This window comes from Pipra filicauda, unplaced genomic scaffold (assembly GCF_003945595.2).
Source record: "Pipra filicauda isolate LSUMZ 115617 unplaced genomic scaffold, ASM394559v2 scaffold28_size6257848_pilon, whole genome shotgun sequence".
In the NCBI taxonomy this organism is placed as follows: Eukaryota; Metazoa; Chordata; class Aves; order Passeriformes; family Pipridae; genus Pipra; species Pipra filicauda.
In genome coordinates this window covers 261,273-283,497 of record NW_024104409.1, presented here as the reverse complement: position 1 = coordinate 283,497, position 22,225 = coordinate 261,273, and the positions used below count along the sequence as shown (strand labels likewise).

Here is a 22,225-nt window from a genome sequence, read left to right as displayed (position 1 = left end):
TTTGTCCAAACCATGTTCTTCCCACATGATCTTTCGTTATTTTTAGGGCCATCATAGTAGGATTTCCTTTTCTTTAATTATCTTAATCATATGATTTAAAACAAAAAGATTACATTTATTTACTTTTGGTTCATTAGTTAATGTCAAATTGTCATCAATTATTGAGTCTCATTAGTGAATTTCCTTGATGTTCCATTGTTTCCAATGATCTGCAATTACACAAAAAGCCTGACTAAGCCATTGTCCTGCAATGAACTCCAGATGGGCAGAGGTGTCTGCTTCAGTGGGAGACCAAGTTCTTCCTTTGTGTGTAACTTTGAATGCAACATACTGAGCCATGTTTTCTGATCTCTTTAAGTTTATTTTGTTCTATTAGGAGACTGCATGCAGATTCTTCCCTTACAGATGAGACAGCTCTAGCTTAACTAGCTCTTGAAATTCTTTATTGTCCTGTTTATCTCTTCTGCCAGCACAGCGTTGTCTTGCCTAGTGTTTGAGGTGGAGTATGTTGAATCTGTCCGGTATCCCAAACCAAGTTTCTGTTACCCCCAAATCTGCCAATAGAGGGCAGTTTCAATTTTGCTGTTTTTAATATAGTTCAGAAGGCGGCCAAACTCAGAGTACATGAAGCCAGAAGACCTGAAGTGGAGCTTGCGCTTTGGTTTGTCGGGGTTGAGAATTGAGCTGTCTCTGTATTTTTAATATAAAATTACAAATAGAATTTTCCTGTCCATTTTATTGAAATATTGAGATACTTACTGAAAAAAAATTCTCTTAACACTCATAAAAAACATCCTAAAACCTGAAAAGATCAATATATTGGGCCCCTTGGTACTAAGCTTACTTTTACATGTTTGTCACCTAGATGGGCGCTTGCTGTTTGTTACACCAATGGACCCCTTATTTCTGATACTTTACTACCTCATAAAGGCAGACAAGGAGGTAAGCCTGCTTTATTTTTTTGACTGGAATTCTCAAGAGAAAACATCATTTCTGACTTCATTTCTGCAGAAGTTATGTTAATTTTGCAGAGTGGCTTCCATAATAATGGAAATTTAATTTGCATTTAAAGCAGAGTTATCTTAATAACTAGAAGTATTTTTGTTTGCATCAAGTTTTTTGGTCAGTAAATTATGTTCCAAGAGTCAGCTTGCAATCTCGACAAGCTCTGATCACCTCCTTTTTTAAGAGAAGCAGAGACTCTCTATTGTCCTTTTGTGAGAGCCTGTCCTAGCACTATTGAATTTAAAATTATGAGATGTCATCAGAGTAAAACAAACTAGTACCCTTTCTGAGGCATCAGTAGATTGGTCATTCTGGGAAAGAAGGTAAAATGAAAGAAAAATTTAGATGCTACAGAGGAGGAAGGAAGACCGTTTCTCTTTGAAGTTTGAACTTGAAAGGAAACATTGCCTTTTTAGAAGCAATATTTGTAGAGATGTTATATCATAGAACAGTAGTGGGATGATCAAGTATCCAAAAGTTGGGCAACTAATAAATGGCTTCACTGGTTTATCATGGGTGTGGCAAAACCTCACTTAAGTTTCTAAAATATATCAAAAGGCATAGGTGAACTTACTGATCTAAACTGCCTGTGGAAAAAAGGGCACAAAATAAAATGGAAATGTTGATCCTTCTTTGTTTGTTGTCTATAGGAAAGAGTTTATTGCAGCTTTATTCCTATGTCTCATAACCTTCTTTTTGCCACTGTTATTTCACCTTTTCCTTTTTAAGGAGAAAAAAACCTCTTAAATACTTTCTGGGTTTGCTTTTTGTGTGTTTGTTTGGGATTTTTTACTTGGTTTTATTGTGATTTGACAATAGTTGGTTACTTTTCTTAAGCCTCTGACTGTCTAGCAAGAGAATTAATTAATAATGAAAGCAATGTACCCAAGTGGGTTTTTTTCATGCTGAGCAGTATAATGACTTCAGCCTTGGCTCCTGAGACCATGCACTCTCTAAGGATGAGATGCTCACAGTCTTTGTACTGATGCGCTAAAAGATCTTTCCAAAGGGGAGGCTGCCAGTTGTGCCAAACCATGCTGAATGATTATACATTGCTTGGCAATGGCAAGATTTGTTTGATGGTTCTGTCATGTGTGGGGCTATTTAAGTTGTGCCAAAATCACTTTATATCCCTACTCTGGCCAAACTGGAATTGACTTTGCAGAGGTGAAAGGTTAATACTGTGTTCCAGAAGCTACCCTGCTCCTTTGAGATTTATCTTTATGGAAGGAAAAGCAAAATTTCAATGGAAGTTATGACACTGGGTTTAATCCAACAGGTTTTGGTCTAAAACACTATTGGCACACACTGACTACTGTGTCTTATGTCATCTTCCAAAAAATCCCACTGTACTTCACATTAGTTTCTCCCCATGTTGTTTTAAATTTGGTCTTTTAAATCCAGTTTGAAGAGTTCAGCATTTTGCAGGTATTTACTGGTTTAAACTAAATATTTATAGCTCTCTTTGTAATCAGTTTCTGAATGTGTCATGTGTTACCATTCAAAATACGATCTTCTTTAAATCCTTTATTTTAAAACTGTGGCCATTGCATGCATATGTATTTCTATATATGTGTAGCTTGTATATATGTCTTAACATTATAATAATGCTTTTGTAATCCCTTTGATGTATTTTCAGCAGCAAGGAAAGTTCCAACCACTTGATCAAGTTGTGCTAGATCCAGAATACCCTAGCTGCCCATTACTGCTGAAGTGTGCAAATGTTGAACAGTACATACAGCATATAACAGAAGAAAAAGGTGAAAAAAAGGGGGGGTGGCAAAAAAAAAAGACTGGTTTTGTTAGAGTTATTTAATTACAAGATAGATTTAAAAACTGGTTTTTGCTTTACCAAACACCCAAGGTGCTGGATGAAGCTGTGCTTTAAAAACAGAAGCCAAGACTTAGAAGTTGTCATTGCAGTATTGTGAATAGTAATGTGTGGATCTCAGATTATCTGCTGTAACTGGAAAATGCTTTTGCAGTCTTGTTTCTCGGTGTCATAAAAATGATAAACTGATCAGACATTATTGCATATGTTGTGAACTTTCTTTGACTTTGGCTAAGAACTTTGCATCTCTCTAAATTCTTTATTTAGTGTAGGATGGTCCAGCATAGGAGAAGTTATCCGTTGTCCATTTAACTTTTTTTTACCCTTTCTTGCAAAGGATTGAAACAAGAAGTAGGAAAAAGGTGGAGAAGAGCGAATATACTGTGGAGAAAGGAAAACACAGCTTTTCTAGCTTTGCATAATTTTGTGTTGTAGGTTTGAGCTCAAAGACTTAATTGTTTTAAAGTAGAAAAGTTGATTGGGATGCATGAGTGTATGAGAGAGAAAACCTAAAGGGAAAAAGTTAGCGAAGTATCGATTCTGTATGTAGTTTCCTCAACATATGCTCAGAATTCCCTTTGGCATGGGTGCTTTTATTTTATTTGAGGACAACCTATGCTTTCTAGGGAAGGGGAAGGAGCATTACGTAATTTTTGCAGGTTTGCAGACCTGCAAAGGATGCAAGACTTCAGGTTTTTATATTTAGTCCTTTAAAGAGCACTTTCCTTATGCTTGCTAACTTCCTGATAGGGAATGGAGATATACCTACATGAGATAGAGACCTACAGGAGAAGGCACAGGAATCTGCCACCAAGTGCAAAACAGCTAAGCTGTCTGACCCTCTAAGATGCAGAGCTCCTCTAAGGATGCACAGATTAAAAGCTAGAAACATTAGAAATTTACCTTCATGAAGCAAACCAACCATTGTTATTGATAATATATAGGAAGAAGTATTTAGGTAGTAGGGTAGTGGCTATGGAAAGGTGACTGGAAAATAAAAAGCCAGCTAAGTAAAAGACCAAACCTCTTCCTACCTGTCTAGAACATTAAAGTGTGAGGGGGGTGCAGAAACTGTGAGTTTTCCTGAAAAATTTGGATGCACAAGTTTAAGTATTTCCAGTATGATATGGTGTCTGTGCAGCAATGTAGGACAATTGCATTTGAGCTTTAGGGTGGGATATGTTTCCATTTAAAATGATCACTGTAACAACAGAGCAGAAAATCTGGGCAGCAAGGCTGTTGTTACTTGTTGTTACTACTTACTGGGACTGGGTTAGGTGGAATTATGTGCTTCTATAAGCACTTAATTATGGAATAATATTAGATTTCTGAAAGAACCTTCAGAAGACATTTAGTTACAATTGGTATCATTGAGACCAAAGAATCTTTTTCTTTGTGATTTCTGACTTATGAGAAAGCGTCTTGAAGACAGGTGGATCTGAACTGCAAAACCCCTTTCACGTTCCCATGAAGTGAGAAATACTTGTAGTAAAAAGTATTTTTAATCTTTTAAGCAGTTGCTGTGCCCTACAACTTGTCTAACACTGGCTAAATAGCTAGGGGTGAGAGAAGAACTATTAAACTTCTGTGCACAGAATCACAGAATCATCAAGGTTGGAAGAGACCTTCAAAATCATCAAGTTCAAATGCCAGCCCAACCATTATCCCTATAACCCCTAAACCGTATCCCCAGGTGCCACATCCAGACACCTCTTGAACATTTTCAGAGATGGTGACTCCACTGCTGCCCTGGGCAACTTCTTCCAATGCCTGACCACTCTTTCGGTGAAAAAAATTTTTTGTAATACCTAATCTGAAACTTGCTTGGCGCAACTAAAGGCCATTTCCTCTTGTCTTTCACTTGAGACATGGCAGAAGAGACCAACCCCCACCCCACTACAAACTCCTCTCAGGTAGTTGTAGAGGTCCCCACTGAGCCTCCTTTTCTCCAGACTAAACAACCCCAGTTCCCTCAGCTGCTTCTCATAAGACTTGTGCTCCAGACCCTTCACCAGCTCCATTGCCCTTCTCTGGACTCACTCCAGCACCTCAGTGTCCTTTTTGAAGTGAAGGGCCCAAAACTGAGCACAGGATTGAAGGTGTGGCCTCACCAGTGCCAAGTACAGAGAGAGAATCACTGCCCTGGTCCTACTTGCCACACAATTTCTGATACAGGCTACAATTGCATTGGCCTTGGCCACCTGGGCACACTGCTGATTCATATCCAGCCGGCTGTCAAACAGCAGCCCCAATGCCTTTCTGCTGAGCAGATCTCACTCTTCCCCCAACCTGTAGCGCTGCATGGGGTTGTTGTGACCCAAGTGCAGGACGTGGCACTTTATCTTATTGAAACTCATGGAGTTGTTCTCAGCCCATCCATCAATCTGTCCTGTCGAAATGCCACTGCAGAGCTTTCCTACCCTCAAGCAGATCAACATTCTTGCCCAACTTGGTGTCTTCTGTGAACTGACTGAAAGTGCACTCGATCCCCTCATCCAGGTCATTAGTAAAGATATTAAACAGAACTGGCCCCCGTTCAGAGCCCCAGGGAATCCCGCTAGTGACTGGCTGCCAGCTGGATGTGGCACCATTCTCTCTACCACTCTCTGGGCCTGACCATCCAGACAGGTTTTTATCCAGCAAAGAATACACCTGTCCAAGCTAGGCGCTGCCAGCTACTTCAGAATAATGCTGTGGGAGACAGTGTCAAATGCTTTACTAAAGTCCAGGTAGACAACATCCACAGACTTTTTCTCATCCACTAAGTGGGTCACTTTGTCATAGAAGGAGATCAGATTGGTCACTCGTCTGAGAAGGTGAAAAATGGTGCCAGATCTTCTTGGTTGTCAAACCTAAGCCTGCATAGGAATGTAGGACAAGGTCTGGATTATTTTTCTGAAGGGGCACTTACTCCAAACAACAGCACAGCCTTTGGGCAGTATTTATGTTCTCTTCTTGAAGGCAAAATAAAAATGAAACAAAACAAGTATTTGCTATAAACAAGATCTTAAATCTTTATCTAACTTTTGTATCTATTCTGATACTGTATTTGCAACTGTTATCCATCAGAGCATCCTCTGATAAACTGTATTTTGTTAGACAGTAGTGGAGATGCTTTACTGCTTGGGTTTTTTCATTTTCAGTAATGTATTCTGTACACTTACGCATTTGTGTTGTTTTGCAAGCAAATGATATTAGCTGTTAAAGAAGCTATGTTCACTTCTTGGGCTTTGTTTTGAAATGTAAGGTAAAAATTGTTTTTGTCATAAAAACATGCACACATCAGCTTTATGTGATGGTTTGGGATGTTCCTCTGCATGTACCTGCCTGTCCATGCTTTTTCATTTGTTCGGGTTTGCATTGGGTTCAAAGTAACAGTGAGGTTTGTTCTTAGGACTTTTCTTTTTTAGAACACCAGGAGTACTGTTAGGCAACAAACCCATTGGCGCTCGCTTACCTGTCATGCACAGATCACCCTTCTGTTTAATCCACTTCTATGTGTTTCATATTCTCATGTCTTTTATTGCCTGTAAAAAATACCAGTATTATGGCTTAAGGTACTCTTTTCTAGCTCTTAAGACTTGTCCACTTTGTAGCCGTTCTTGTTTAAGGAGTTAGGGCAAGATGTATTTGTTGTGTTGAGGCTTCTGCAGCTCGACAGAACCTAACAACATAATTATTTCACTCTTAATTTAATCATAAGACATTTAACATCTGTCTAACAAATTCTTATCCCAGAGCGCTCACAGTTTACACTTACTGAATTAGCAGAAAATCCACCTTCCCTGGCCTCGGTGTTGAAGGGCACTGAAAATTCATTTAGCTGAATTAAATTCTGAGTTACCTGCTTTGGTAGTTGGGGAAAAGGTATTTTGCAGCTCACTAAGTCTAGGTGAGGCAGGTTGTTTGCATTGGATAGGAAGTACAATAGAGGTTTAAGAAAGGGTTATGAATTCCAGTTCTTGAGTGTTACTCTTTGTTTCATTTTACAAGGCAAAAGCTGCACTGTAATCTTGTCTGATGTGATTAACATGAAGAGCCAAGAAAACTTACCTGATTAGAATAACTAAATGATATTGCCAAGCTTGTATTCCCAGAAGGTAGGAAAAAAGGGGCCATATGAGTTTCAGAGTTATGGAAAACACTGAGAAAATGGATGTTAAAATGTGCTTTAGGCAGTTTGCTCAACAATACATCAGGGAAACTTCCAAGTCTACATAGCGATTACCCGATCGCTGAACATATTATTTAATTGTAGAACCACTTATATTCCATCTGTATTTCTCAGACCCAATCTTTCCAGATGTCTCAGACCAGTTTTATAGGCACCAGACACATTAGGGAACAAAAGGCTTTCCAATATATACTCATATTATCAAACAGAGTCGCTAACTCTCACCAATATCAAGTGTGCATCACATGTTAAATCCATGTTCCAATATTGAATCCTTTTGTCAACGGTTTGTGACTTTCATAACTCACTTTAATTCTTCAGAGGTCTCAAATATTGTCAGTTTCTAGAGTTTAATAGTCAAAACTGTCAGGCACACAAAATATTTTCAAACAAAGTGATCTCTGAAGGGTTCAGTGTAATTATTTTTCACATGTTTTAATGAAAATGGCTTCACAGTTCTGCGTTTCCTTTCCCTAACTGAGTCACTCTGAATCATGCTGTTGTGGGGGAGTTTGCCAGGGAATCCAGACTAGAATTACTTTTCAGCATGGGTTGGGGGATGGTGCCCGGAGGATGTCCCTTCCTCAAACTTTGATATGAGAGGAATCCACGAATCATAGTCACTGTACTTTAACCCAAACCACGTTAGCCCTTTGAGAAGCAAAGGCTGGATACTTGGTTCAAGTTTCCAGAGTGTTTCTCCGTTTTCTGCTTGTTGTCTTTCAGAGCCATTTAAAAACTTCTAAGTCCTAAAGGCTGCAGTCAGCAGTGTCACAGCTGATTACTTTACCTGCAACTTATCATTAAGCACAGCGTATATTACTGTTTTTTTCATTTTTGCTGTGAAGAGTTTCTGCATTTTACTATTCTGCGGTTGTTGAGACAGATTTAAACTTTACCTTGTAAACAGCTTTCCTCAACCTCTCCATACCCCCTACCATGCATACAGAAAGAGCACACAATAGTTCACTACTTGTATGCAATTTGAAAGAGCCAAGATAAACCCCAAAGAAGGAACTGCTGAAGAAATCATAAATAATATGTTGTTGTTTGCAAGGGGAGAATGAAATTCATGAACTCAGTGTTGGAATATGACACTGTATCAGTAAATGGCATGAAACAGATGTAGGTATTTATGGGAGTGGTATACAGTAGATCAAAATTTACTGAAATACCTGTTAAGAAAAAAGACTGAAACACAGTGGGCTCCACAATCTCCTTTGAAATCTTATTAGGCATCTCATTCCATTTCCCAAATGTAGTTTTCTGTTAATTAATACTGATTTTTTTTTTATGCTGAAATTTTCATGAGCTTTTGTAATTTTCTCTCTGTTTTGCCTCAGCATTGTGAACTCACATATCTCCAGATAACTAATCACATGTGAATAGCAAGTGTTCATTATACCCTAGTTATCACAGGGGAAGCACTTTATGAAATTCTTATATCACTGAGTTAATTTGTGTTGCTCCATAAATCATGAGTGAATCATGTACTTTCTCCCACAAGGAGTGTGTTTCACTATTTTGAATTCTGTATTTTCTTTTGACATTATATTGAATTATGTAAAAGGAGGGATAGAAGTAAAACTTCCGTTTCAGGAACTCTGTGACATGAGAGGAGAGAACTGATAGAAAAGTGTTTATCGAAAGGGTGAATGGTTTGTCTTCAGTAGTAAACTCACTGTCCCAGCCTCTTACTAGGTGCTGGAATTCAATAACTAAAGCTTTAAGATAATATGTTTTGGTTTGGTTTGTGTTTTGTTTTTTTTTAATAAAAGGCAGTCGTGGAACAAACATTTTGTGTTGTGAACTATGTAGTTAAAATGACTGACCTGGTGACATAGGGCAGTAAAGGTTTGGCAAACTACAAGGGCTTGAGAAGAGTCTCAGTGAATTCAGGCAGCCCAAGATTACACATAAATAAATAAAATATGTGCTTTGCTGGATTAGGTCCTAATTAAAGAATTTTCAAATTGTTCAGACTGATACAAATCAGCTTATTCTGTTTATTTTTCCATGTTTCCAATATTTTTGAAACTTATTACCCTGATATCAAACATGTCCAAGACGCAAATTAACTTTCATGCTGTATCTACAACTTAAGAGATTTTAAATGTATTGGAAATGCAATTCAAACCAGACATGACTTTCTTCCCCTTACTTGTTTTTTTTCAGAGATTGGCAGTCAGAAATTCCATAAATACAGCCAAGAGAAGACACTGAAGTGGTTAAAGAAAAAGGTATTGAGTTTCTCTTTTGCTTTATGTTTAAAATGCACATGCTTATTTATTAGCTTGTCCATTTCTGCATTTGAGCTATGTGGTGTGCCTCAGTTCAAGGTACATGTCCTGTCCAAGACGGACAGACATCGCAGTAAAGTTGTCACACTTGGAAATGTGATCATGTGTTAGAGATATTACAAGCTTGTTACATTTCTGTTTTTGATGAGGCTGGCCATGAAAGGGATTCATGGAGTGTGGGGAGACAGAAGAAGCTGTCAGCTGTTGCTGTAGGCTTTGCATAAGGTTAGGGGCTTGCCCTTTGCTTCGTCCCCTACATAGATGGGCTGGAGGAGGGCTTTGAATGTTACAGCTTTTAAATTCTGCCATGCTTTGCAGCTGGACAGAAATGCCTTGGTTTTGTGCTACAAATGTGTTTCCCAAAGTTTTGGCAGAGTTGTTTAGAATTGTCCTTGTTTGGTTGCTGTTATCCTGATCCAATCATGCTGTTCGAGAGGTCTGTACAGAATGCCAAAAATAAAATAGTGTTAAAGCTAAGCTTTATGGGGTCTGTGTTTTGGTATAAAGGTGAATTTCATTTTATTCACACAAACGTGCCTCTTATATGATACCACTTTGTAGAAAAGGATGGTATGCATCACATGATATAAGAAAACCTTGTCATTTAAATTAGTCAATAGAAGCACAAAATCTGGTCTACTTTCTGCAGTGATGAGGCATCAGGATACCTATTTTGCAATGATTACCTGCATATATACATTTCAACAGGTACCCGTTTTTGTTGTTGAAAATACCTTCTTCTGACAGTTATCTCTCTGTTGCATCCAATATAGCAGTGCCCTGTAAAGTCCTTAATCTTTGATTTCCACCAGGACTGCCTCTACAATCCAGCTGAGCTCAGGCATTTTCTGTTTTCTGAGCAGGTGTATTTCTCACCTGTATAATCATGGCTATTACATCTGAGTAGCTCGGTTCATCTTAGGGTGCTACAAAACTGGTGCTGTGTTGCCAAGGCAACATGTTCAAAGACATGCTATTTTCTTTGGTTTTTTTTGAACTCATATGCTAGTCATTACAAATGTATATTAAATTTCACCACAGTCCATAACTTGAGTGTTTTATATGCTTGAAACAAAATTACAAGAGCTTTGTCACTGCGTTAACATGTGCATAACAATACTGATATAGACATTTCATTCTTTGCTTTTCTGTAGGTTAATCAAACAGTGAAAGCACTTAAAAGCAACAATATATCAGTAGGTGAAAGGGTACTTGCAAGTACATTTGTCAGCAGTAAACAGATCACAGATACTAAAGAAGGTAAGAAAACTAAACCTAAAACTAAATTGTAATGAATTCCATTTTTGTTGCATAAATGGATATAAAAAACACGATTAGAAACTAAAATGTATTGAAATTGGCCTTTGCAGTACATTTATTCCTTGTACAGAAAATTCCATATGTGTTGCAACTGTCTGCCTTGGCTTTTCCAGGTTCTTTGGTATCTTCATCAGATGACATTGTAATTAACAGTAGGTCTCAGCTGAGATTCTCTTAATTTCTCCAGAGGTCAACAAGAAAACATTTTTCTCGGTGAAATATATACTGAAGTGTGCTTTGCTGAACTGAAACTGTCTTAGACAATTGGACCCATATTTATAATATGTATGAGTATCCACCCAGTAAGTGTCTCTGTATTAAAACATGCTTCTTTTTAATATTATTTTTATTAGGATGCATAGAATATTAGCATATGAGCATTCACAGAATTCTTCAAAAAGGTGAAGAGATCTTAGAAGGTCATAGTCACAGAGAAAAAGCTGCTGGTCCAAACATTACTTTTCGTGACAAATACATAGAATGCACAAATGTGTAATTATTAAGGGCATAACTTTAATAATATGTGTATTAAATTGCCCTGAAATTCACAGTCCTGTTACCAAAAAGTCTGGTTTGATCCTGTTTGCTTCTAGTCACCTTTTTTCTGGGGAGGGCAATGTCCTGAATATTACTGGGATGTGAAGTTCTGTAGAGAAACCTGAAAATGGACTCAAAATAAATTCTTTGAATGTTAATGAAAGTTTCTAAGAAAAGTTTAGAGCAAGATGAGCAAAAGCAAATTATTTCTTATTACAAAGACATTCAGAAGTCTTCATGCTGTTGAAAATTAAGGAGAAACAAAGCAACTTGCTGACAAAGTGGAAAATGAACTACCAACTAATGATATCAAAGAAAACAACATAAATGAGATTTAAGAGGGAACTGGACAGTTTTATAGAACAGAGATTGTAATATATGATTTTCAAAAAGAGGCGAAGCTGCAAAACTCGTGACTTGAACTTTACAGTAACTTTTCATCCTTTTTCCCACCCCCATTTTTTTAAAGAAAGGGAAAAGTGTCCTCGCAGCAACCACCTTGACTATGCTTAAATACTTTTTCTCTGAAATTTATAATTAAATAGTTCATCTGCAGTGCTTTTTACACCTTGCTCCTTACTTACAGTGACATGGATATAATAGTCTTTTTAAAAGCCTTGTTGTTTGATATTTAAGAGAGCAGCATTGAAATAAGGAGTGCTGGGGTTTAAAGTAGGTGAGTTTTGGAGGTAGTACCATTCTATGTGGCAAGGTGAATGACAGGAAGTCAAATGGACATTACTCAACACTTATTTCTGTCTACTAAGACTAATTTCCTTGTCCAATCCTTTCACTGCTGTGACAGTGCAATTTATTTCTGAAGGGAATTGCTTTCATAGGGGTATTATGAAATTTCAGTACCTTATAAATAGATGGGTATATGTAGTTAGCATTTACAGATGTTGTAGGGCAAAAGTATGGGAGGATATAATGAGTGCAAATAGGAAAATAGGGGAGGTTTAACATATGAGACCTGAATATTTCATTTAGAAGACAAGAAGGGAGGTGTGCAAGTATTCTGATATTTGACAGAAGGTTAATAACAAAGCAGACTCCCTAGAAGGCAAACAGTGGTATTTTTAAATTGGTAAAGGAAGTGAAGATTGCTTCAAAGCAGAAATGCAGAGAGAATGGATTTTATATTTAGTACAAAATAGTGGCAGTTGACTTGGGCTCAACATTCAGTGTCATAATGCAAAGACTGAAATAAGAATAGTTTTAAGTAGCAAGTTGGACATATTAAGTGCTGAGGTGAAATTATCTTGGGTTAGAATTATTTCTTGTTCTCTCCTGACCCTAAAGTGGGCTTAAAAAGTGACAAATCCTTGATGAATCTAGGCAGTGAAGGAAGGAGAAGTGCAGATAGGCAATACTAGAAATTTATTGTCAGTGTGGTTGAAATGTGTGTGCTGGTGTCAGTTTGTTAATGCTTTCTGTTTCAATGCCAGTTTCCATTGGGCTTTTTAGATTAAAAAAAAAAGAAAGGGAAAAAAGGGGAAACTTATCGCTGGCGCTAAAGAAGTAGTTCTTTGCCACTCTGAGCTCTCTAAGTATGTAAGCATATGAGCAGATAAAGCTGGCCTGTTTTAGTTGGCATTCAGAGGCGAGATTTTAACTTAGTGTCTGTCTGGCAAATGCTTTCTGTGCATAGGTGCAGTTATTCCCTAGCAGCCTCAACAACAGCAAGTTTAAAAAATCGAGCCCATGATCAGTAAGTGCTTGTCTAGAACGTGACTGGAAAAGATCTGGTTTAGGACTTCATGTTATAAAAGGGTCACTTTTTTTCCCCAATCTCTCAGAAAAACATTTACAGCAGGAGTGTCCTGTACTGAAAACAGCTTCTAGTAGTTCATATTTCCACTGATAATTATCCTGTCTTGCCAGTGATGTTTAGATAGGCCTTGGCATTTTCTATAAAGTACTGAAAATTAAGTACAAGCCTTTGAAATAGACTCATTGTCTCATCTAATTGTTTTCAGTTAAAGCCAGAAAATGTTCTTTAGTACTGAAGCCCTTGCCAAATATTTGTAAGATCCAGATGCTTTAAAATTAATGATTGCATGTTCTGTTGAGTCAGCTTTTTACTTTTGCAGGTTTTTAAAATTTATTTTCTTCGAATACAGGCTATATAGTATTCTCAGAAATTGAACAGCTTTTGTAAAGTACATACAGCAGATATTAATAACATGTGCTGACAAAGTGAGTGTAGTAAGTCTTCACTTTTTAAATAAACCTGCAAGTGTCATATAACATAAACTACTCAACACAGAGAAGCATCACAGTGTATCCATTAGAAGTCTCTGACTATTAATTCAACCTTATGCTTTATGGTAGCACGTGCAACAAGGCTAAAGCAGCCTGACTACATAACATGAATGTTCTTTTTCTTCTCCTTTCTATTCCCTGCCCTATTCCTGAAGACTACGTACGGTATGCCCATGGGTTAATATCAGAATATATTCCTGAAGATCTGAGTAAGGAATTGTTAAAATACTTAGGGTAAGTATTGTTCCAGCTAGCTGAGAGTATTATATGGCATGCATTAATGTCCTTTAGGTGATTTCTGTTGAAACTGAGATTTGTTCATCAAGGTTGCAGTGAATGTCACAATGAGATTGTATTTGCCACACTCTGAATGTGATTTTTCAAGTGTAGATTATGCCTTTCTGTTTCTCCTATGATGTTAAGGACCACGGGCTGGGAGAGAGATGTAATAGTAAAGTTGGATGTGTCTTTTATCATAGCTGAATCATGAACCCCTAAGTAATATATCCTATTTTAAAGCAAGCAGGAAGCAAATCGAAAGAGTTAAAGCAGTTTGTCCAGAATGGTCAAGTACGAGCAGCAGAACCAGGAGTAGTGTCCTTATGTCCAGTCCTCTTTCCTTTTCCCTACTCACTCAGTGCTGCTGGGGTTTGACTTCACATATCTAACCTGTGTTAGTTTATATTTAAATCTGGAAGGTGAGCCAGCATCCTCATCCTCATGTTCCCTGACAGAAGGAGCCTTTGCTTGTAGCATCACTGGGACCCTGCACCTACTCCTCAGTTCAGTTCTGTTATGGTGACCCATGGAAAAGTGTGCAATTTGCAGCTTGAAGCCCCACAGCTGAACAGTGTTATAAGTCAGAAACACAGAGTCCATGAGCTGCTTTTTGGAAGGGCTTGCCACGTGTTAGCAGCTGATAGCCAAGGTAGCCTTTGTGAGGAAGGAATTGCAGACTTTAGGTTGTGCAATCCATCTGTCTTAATTTATAAAAAATTAACTTAAAATCTTTTGTTCTGCAGGCTCCCAGAACTCAGAAACCCAACACCAGAGCCACCATTGAAGGTAGGAGAACATTAGGATGTTGATAGATACATTGTGTTGTAAGGTAATTTCTCTGAATTATTGTTAAAACTAGGCCGGGCCAAGCACTGAGTACAATACACTAAATAAGTTGGCCTTGTGAAAGCCAGTCTGAAACAACACAAAAAATTTACCAGGTAACTCATATTTTTTAATAAGGAATATCTTGCTTGGTTTTCCTGTTTAAAAAAGGGGAGGGAAAGAGAGAGACATATTTTCTGGTTTTGGTCAGCAGTCTTTTCGTATGTGTTTTGCTGATTATAGTTTTATTGAGGTTGAAGGGACAATATGACCTCATAGATTTTCTTTCATATATAATTTATGAGGACCCTGAAAGGGACCTCCTGGGTCATAGATTCCCAGACAACCATATTGGATAATCTCTCATACACTGACCATTCTTCACTGTAAGTCTCACTAGGATTTTTTATTTCCATTACTTCTCTTGGAAGACTGTTCCATAACCTCATTCCTCTGATGCTCAGAAACCTTTCTGTAAATTCCACCTTGAATTTATTCATGGCCAATTTATTCCCCTATGTTTTGTGCTAACTTTATCATTTTTTTTAAATTGAAATGGCTTTTTTCCCTCCCTAACATTAGTTCTCTCAATGTGTAAAGGGAAAACATATATCCTTTGTGTATCATTTGGTGAAGCCAGCTTGGTTGTGTAAGGTGGGTTCTCCATTCCCTCATCATTACAGAAACATTTCTTTACACCTATTCCAAGGTTAATTCAATTGTTTCAAAGCAGGTGACCAGAATAATGTATAATAATTTCTGATAAAACCTTTATTCATACAGTATGATGGCATTCTTCCCTTCTTGTCTTAACTAGAAGTACTTTGTCCCATTACAGATTAGAATCCCGTTTGCATCTATTGGTGTGTTATGTACCAGATAACTCTCAGTCATGCTGTGAACAGTTAAGACAGTTGTTTTTTTCTCCACTGCAGTTTTTACTTGATCAGCATTCAGACTTACAAGAAATTCGTGCAGTTAGCTGCTGTGTACATGGTGTTTTACTTCTTCTGTACTTTTAGTCTGTTTTTAATGTTTCCAGTCTTGAAGATTCCTTGACTTTTCCTTCACAGTGTTAAAAGCTCTTTAGTCTTCATAATGAGACTCAGTGGTGTACATTCAGCAAATGTTAGCATTCTGTTATCTTTAATTACCAATTAATGAACATTTTGAATAGATACTGTTCATGGCAGTCCACTAGTAATCTCCGTCTGATCCAGTGACATCCCCTTCTGCATTATTTGCCTTTATTTCCATTTATTTCCATTTATTTCCCTTTTACCCACTTTCTTACCTACCTTAAAATTCTTTATTTTCTATAATTTCAGTTGTTTAACTGGCACCATGTCAAGTCCTCTTGTCACTAGAAAATGTGTTATATTTGAGAAAATAAAGATAAGTCAGTAGGCATTACCTGTGTTTAGTTTTCAGGCTAAGACAGGGTGAGAGAGCTGCGGTTGTTCAGCCTGGAGAAGAGAAGGATCCGGGGAGACCTTATAGCACTTTCCAGTACCTAAAGATGGCTACGAGAGGACTGGAGAGGAATTTTTCACAAGAGCATGTAATGATAGCACAAGGAGGAATGGCCTCAAGCTGAAAGAGGGTAGATGTAAAATAGCTATTAGGAAGAAATTCTTTACTGTGCGGGTGGTGAGGCACTGGAACAGGTTGCCCAGAGGGATTGTGAACTCCCCATCCCTGGAAGTGTTCAAGGCCAGGCTAGATGGGGCTCTGAGTAACCTCGTCTAGTCAAAAGCATCCCTGCCCAGGGCAGGGGAGGTTGGAACTAGATGATCTTTAGGGTCCCTTTCGATTCAAACCATTCTATGATTCTATGGCTCATGTACTCTCTATCTTTAGTTATTCTTCCTTCTTACATATAGATGGGTCTTTGGCTATTCTGCAACAGTATGGTCTCTACCTGAGAGAACATTTGCCAGGTTTTGCCTCTGATCTTGTGATTTCTAAGGTAGTTTCCCAACAGAGTCAGCTTATTTAGTTTTTCTTCTATCTTGAATAGAGTGATTTCTATTCTCTTTTCTGCCCCTGTGTTTAACCTCCTAAACTTTATTGAAAATGATTTACTGAGTCAAAGGATTTCTTCCATTTTGGGTCCATACATAGATTAACTTTAATATCTATCCAATTCTTACAGCATAGCAGCTTCACTTTTTCTCTTTTAATTCCCCTTCTGCCGCTGTGGCTAAACAACCTTGTACTGTTGGTTTTAATTTTCTTTCCAAGGTCTAACCAACTTGACTTTTTGGCAACTCTCACTTTATCCCAGTATTATCTGAAGACTAAACCAACTCCTGTCGTTTTGAACCTCTTTCGGGGCTTTTTCTTTTTTTTTTTTTTTTCTTCTGTTTTCTTTCTTTTTTCTTTTTCTGGGGGAGGGGTTCTTTTTCGTCGTTTTCTTTTTTTCTTTTATCTTTTTTTTTTTTTTTTTTTTTTCGGTGGGCTTTTTCCTTTTTTTCTTTTTTCCCTTTGGCTTTTTTTCGCTTGTTTCTTTCTTTTTCTTTTTTTTGTTTTTCTTTCTTTTTTTGTTTTTTTTTTTTTTTCTTTTTCTTTTTTTCTCGCTTTTGTTCTTTTGAGGGTTCTGTTTTCCTTCTTTTTTCTTTTTTCTTTTTTCTTTTCCTTCGTTCTTTTTTTTTGGCGGAGCTTTAAGAGAAATTCTTTTTTCTTCTTTCTTCTTTCTTTTGTCTTTTTTTTTTTTTTTTTTCTTTTTTTTTTTTTCTTTTTTCTTTTATTTTTCGAGAGGAGATTTTCTTCTCCTTTTTATGTTTTTTCGCGAGGCTCGTGTCTAGGCGGGTCGCTGTCTCGAGGTAGCTCTTTCTCTCTTTCTCTCTTTCTCTCTTTCTCTCTTTCTCTCTTTCTTTCTCTCTCTCCCTCTCATTTCTCTCTCTTTCTCTCTTTCTCCTCCTTCCTTTCCCCTTCCCAAACTCTTTCTTTTCTCTTCTCACCTTACTCCCTCGTTCTCCTCTCTCTTTCTTTCCCTCCTTTCCCCCTTTTTTTTCCCCTTCCCCTTCCCATACCTTCCCCTCCTTCCCAAACCTTCCCAAACCTTCTCTTCTCTTCGTCTTTTCTCTGTCTTTTCTCTGTCTTTTCTCAGTCTTTTTCCCCCGTTCATTGTAGAATTCTGCTAACACCTAGTATCAGTTGGATTTTTAGGGGGGGGTGGTGAACATGTGTGCATCTGTGTGAGCAAGGAATTACATTCATACTGTTTAGTCTGAGAAGTTCTATCCTTCAAGATTTTTCACCTTGTTTGAAGTAAAAGATCCAAAATCACTTCTTTTTCTTTTATGTTCCTGGTGTCCTCCTCACACATCAAGTCCCTTTGCTTTGCCTTAGGCAAGTAAGGCGTATGGTTTGCAAAGTTTGCCCTCCTAGAACCAAGAACCCCACTTTTGATTATCCTTTCCATAAGTACTTTAAACTGAGGCACCTTGTGTCTACTGAAACTAGGTTACTTACTGCACTGCCCTTTTCTGCAATGTCCCTGTTACTTACCAAAATGAAGTCTAAAATAACCTCATTTCTGACTGGTTCGGTGACTGTTCTGTTAAGCAACATGTCAGCTAGCACATACAGGAATAATAGAGCCCTACTGTTATTAATAGCATTTGTTCTCCAATGTATATCTATAGATACGTTATTTCCATTTGGCGGGACAGTTATTCTGGCTGCACAGTTACTTGGCCCTTGGATTCAGTTAAGAATTATCTTTATGCATTGTAAGAAATATTGCACACACATCAGGAGCCAACTGATATTCATTAGCTATATAAGCATATTACAACAACTGTATTAAACTTCATGTGATGTACATTTCATATTATGTACTAATAGCTTTTATACCATTGGGATAGTTCTGAGAATCTATTTTTAAAAATAGTTTTATTTCAGCCCTTTGGTTACACAGGAAATGAGGCTTACAACTGTTCAGTTGTTGGGCAGTGAAATCTTGCTGAGGATCTGAATTATTTCCAGAGCACTGACCAGGGTGTGTATGATGTTTCTGTGTTTAAGTCTTTGCATCTTCAAAGATTAAAACACTTTATTTTACAGTCTCAGAGAAGCAAGGTAGGCTTGTACACTCAAACATCTAGTCTCCTTCACACGATTTTTATTCACTTGCATTGACATTTATCTTCATGAAGGCAAGGTGTATTGAGAGACATAATATATGATTATTGCAAAAGAAGAAGGTTCTAACGTATTTCCTATTTTGCTAAAGTAATTACATGTTTGGAATTTATGTTAAAATCTGAAGGGAGGAGAGGTTTACAGTGATTAGCAGAAAAGCAACAACAGATTCTCTCTCGAGAAGAGCAAGAGCAAATTGGGTACAGTCTGGACTTTGTGATTTAATGATTAAATCAAAATTGCATGTTCTTTGTATTAATTGCAAGCCATTGATCTTGTGTTGTAATCGTCATACTGTCCATTTTGTCAGCACAGGGAGTCTGGCCATTGGCAGATGATGAGAGACATTTACAAAGAACATGTAGGCTTTGCTACAACTAAACATCAAGTGTTTTGCTGAAATGCAAACATTTTTGTTGTAAGTTTTAAAAACTTGTTTATCAGATTCCAAAAAGAGGAGAAAAATGATTATTCATTAAATTGTCATTTGAAAATGTAATCACAGCACAGTAAACAGCCTCCTAGAGAAGCTGATCCAGATTCCATTGAAATCAAAAGAAAAGGCTGCAGTTGGATCTGGTTCTAAGAGCAGAGAAATCTAAGCTGCAGACCTGGCTTCTGTGCCAAAGAGAGAGAGGGAGGGGGAGAGAGAGGTATCACAAGCACCATAAACAAAATGAATAAAACAGGATCTTAAAATGTATGGTACCATCCAAGTTGCTTGCAAAATCGCACTCTTTGGCACAAAAACTAGGAAGGCCACAGTCTAGATTTCACAGGATATTAAGGACGGGGTAGTAATATCAGATATATAATAATAATAAAAATACAGTGCTGTAAAATACTATGTACTTTTTTTTCCCTTTTGGAAACATACCAGAAAGTTTTCACCTTTAAACTAAACACATGCTCACAGTTTATGGAAAGAAATATTCATTTTTACAACCTGATCATGTGAAGTACTGAGAATCGTTCACTTGCATTATTTCTGAAGGTAGAGGGCACACAGCACAGGCAGGGTCAAACTTCTTAATATACTGTTGGATTCAAGCGATGAAGCAGTCAGCAGTGCTATGTCAGTGTTTCACTGTTACCAAACTGTAGAAACTAATTAATTCTAAAGGCTGTGAACAAACTGATAATAGTAGACTAGATGATCATCCACTTGTGTTGGCAGATAGCAATCAATAACACTGGAGTTGCTGCACAGTTCCGTGGGATCATGGGGACCAGAGTCTAGGTTCCTTGACTGTTAGGCAGTAACTTTCAACAGCTGCTCCATAAAGTTGTCTAAATAGACTCTGACATCAAAGTCACTATCATGGCTCATTTCTAAAAGTCATTCTTCAGAAGCCTAGGAGGAAAATGCTTCCCATGGCAGTGAATGATCTCTTCTGAATGTTGTAGAGATGGTATATATTCACTTGTCAAGAAGACGATTGCAAAGAGAAATCTACCGTTCTTGCTGCAGATTCTTCAGTTGATTGCCAGTCCTGTTTTGGTGCTATGGTTACATTATAAAGCCAAAGCTTTGAACTTCCATGTGTCTACATCGTAAAAGTGGTTGACAGAGCAACTTCCTCACTCTAACATTTCAGAAAAGGAAATTGTCGGATGTCCCTGTGGAACCAGAAGAAGACTATACTAAACTCAACAGCGACAACCTGAAAACCAAAAAGGTAAGCAAGCCTTGCATTCATGCATGTTTTGCTAAAGCATAGGTTAATATCCAATAGTAGCACAGAGTGCTTAACTTTCTCTTCCAAAACACATCAGGAAAACAAATACAAAATTATCTGATATCTGTCTCTTACATCTCCTTGAACTTTGCATTCAGGTTTAATTTGACTTTGACAGTTTTAATTTCCCATTCTGAACTCTTCTATACTGTTACTGCTTGGCTGTATTTGACCAGTGAACATTCCAGTGAACCTCGCAGACTTAGACATGTGTTAAGGTGCTCAGCTAATGTTTGCGAAGCTCTTTGAGATCTTTAGATGAGAAATCCTATGGCTTAGTGATAGCAACTGTTAAATTTCAGTTACTTGAAAAAGAAACAAAGATGGCAGCATTTACTTACATTCCAAGGGATGCTAAGACAGGCTTTATTTTATGTAGAAATATTGCTTGTGCACTTACTTATGTCAACTTAATGAAGTTAAATCAACACAGAACTTACTGATTGCCAGCTTCAAAGCAAGTTTGGAGGCCAATTCAAATCTGAGTCCAGCAGTGCCTGCCACTGTACTATTCCTAGGAGAGCAACAGAGATGTGAAAAGAAATAGAGCCTGTCTTTGTGTGCCAGAGGCTTGTACTGGCTTATTTCTCTGAACACTGAAAGAAAATGAATCTTCCTCTAGTCCTTCGGGAACCAAAAAGGCCCACTGTGCTGGTCTTGTGACCTTCAGACTAATGCTGACTACTCGTTATCCCTTTGCAAAGAGAAGCAGCTGGTGACAGATGCATTCCTTCCTCCTCCCAAACCCCCCAAATTTTTTGTACTCAGTGCACATTCAAGTTTTGAAGTAAGAGGATTGCCCCCTAAGTGAGGGTGATGAATAGTTTAAAATATGCATGTTTCCCCCTTCCCCGATTATATACCTATAGCTTTTGAACTTAGCATAAATATAGAAATAAATTGAGGAAAAATAATTCATTTTAACATTAAATATGATTTACTTCTGAAGTAATGAAGCACATTGATGAGAGAATCTGGGAAAGAAAAGATAGCTCTTGGACTCTGTACAGTGTACTACTCTTTTTTAAATACTTTGGCAGTGGTTTTGTTTGTAGAGTAACAGAGGCAATTGTACTGTTGCTGTGTATCTCCATCCTATCCATAACCATCTAGCTGATCCCAAGTATTGTAATTGTGAAGTTCTGCAGACTGAGGAATATCATAAAGAAAGGTCAATGCAAAGTTTTCTTAATAGGGAAAGCAGCTAGAGATTTAAAACGTTATGTTTTAAAATAAAAGAAAGAAAAGAGGTCAGCTCTGTAAAATGTGGCTCATAAAATGTGTTTTAGGTGTAAAAGTCTGGTAAGTTGTCCCAATGGCCTCAAAAGTGCTTTGCAAATGTTAGTTACTTTCTTCATTCCTAGTTCTTCCATCTCTTTTCCCTTTATTTCACTGTGTCTAGAGTCTTTGATAGTAAATCAGTGTGAATTATTCATCATCTGTAATGCAGGTCTGTAATTCAGCCTGCTGACAGCATAATCATGAGATTGAGTTGGAGGGTACTGTATGCATCTGTTATATTGCATGCATTATTCCTCTTAATGTACACTCTGGGATTATCCCAAAGTAAACGTTTGATTTGGGATACCTCATTCTGCAGAAAGGAAAGGTGTTTCACCTCCTTGTCCCTGTAATTGGTTTTCTGTCTTTGTCTGAGGTTAAGTAGTTCATGACAAAGTATTTTTCAGTTTGAATAATCTCGAATTTGTTTTTAAAGGTTTTTCTCTTGCAATTCAAAGCCTGCAAAACATTATCTTTACTGTTATATACAAAAAAAATGATTCAACTTCTTGCTCAGCTT

General features: G+C 37.6%; 1 protein-coding gene across 4 annotated transcripts in view; it reads left to right on the top strand.

Annotated features, from left to right (window-relative positions):
- Positions 1-22,225, top strand: part of RNASEH2B (ribonuclease H2 subunit B) — a 42,269-nt gene that overhangs the window by 16,669 nt on the left and 3,375 nt on the right. Inside the window, exons 4-10 of one of the 4 annotated variants that reach the window (XM_027751133.2) lie at positions 866-942; positions 2,648-2,765; positions 9,186-9,250; positions 10,465-10,570; positions 13,588-13,666; positions 14,455-14,497; positions 20,284-20,364. In XM_027751133.2, the coding sequence (XP_027606934.2) occupies positions 866-942; positions 2,648-2,765; positions 9,186-9,250; positions 10,465-10,570; positions 13,588-13,666; positions 14,455-14,497; positions 20,284-20,364 (569 nt within the window). The other 3 variants (XM_027751132.2, XM_027751135.2, XM_027751137.2) reach the window with 3 other exon arrangements.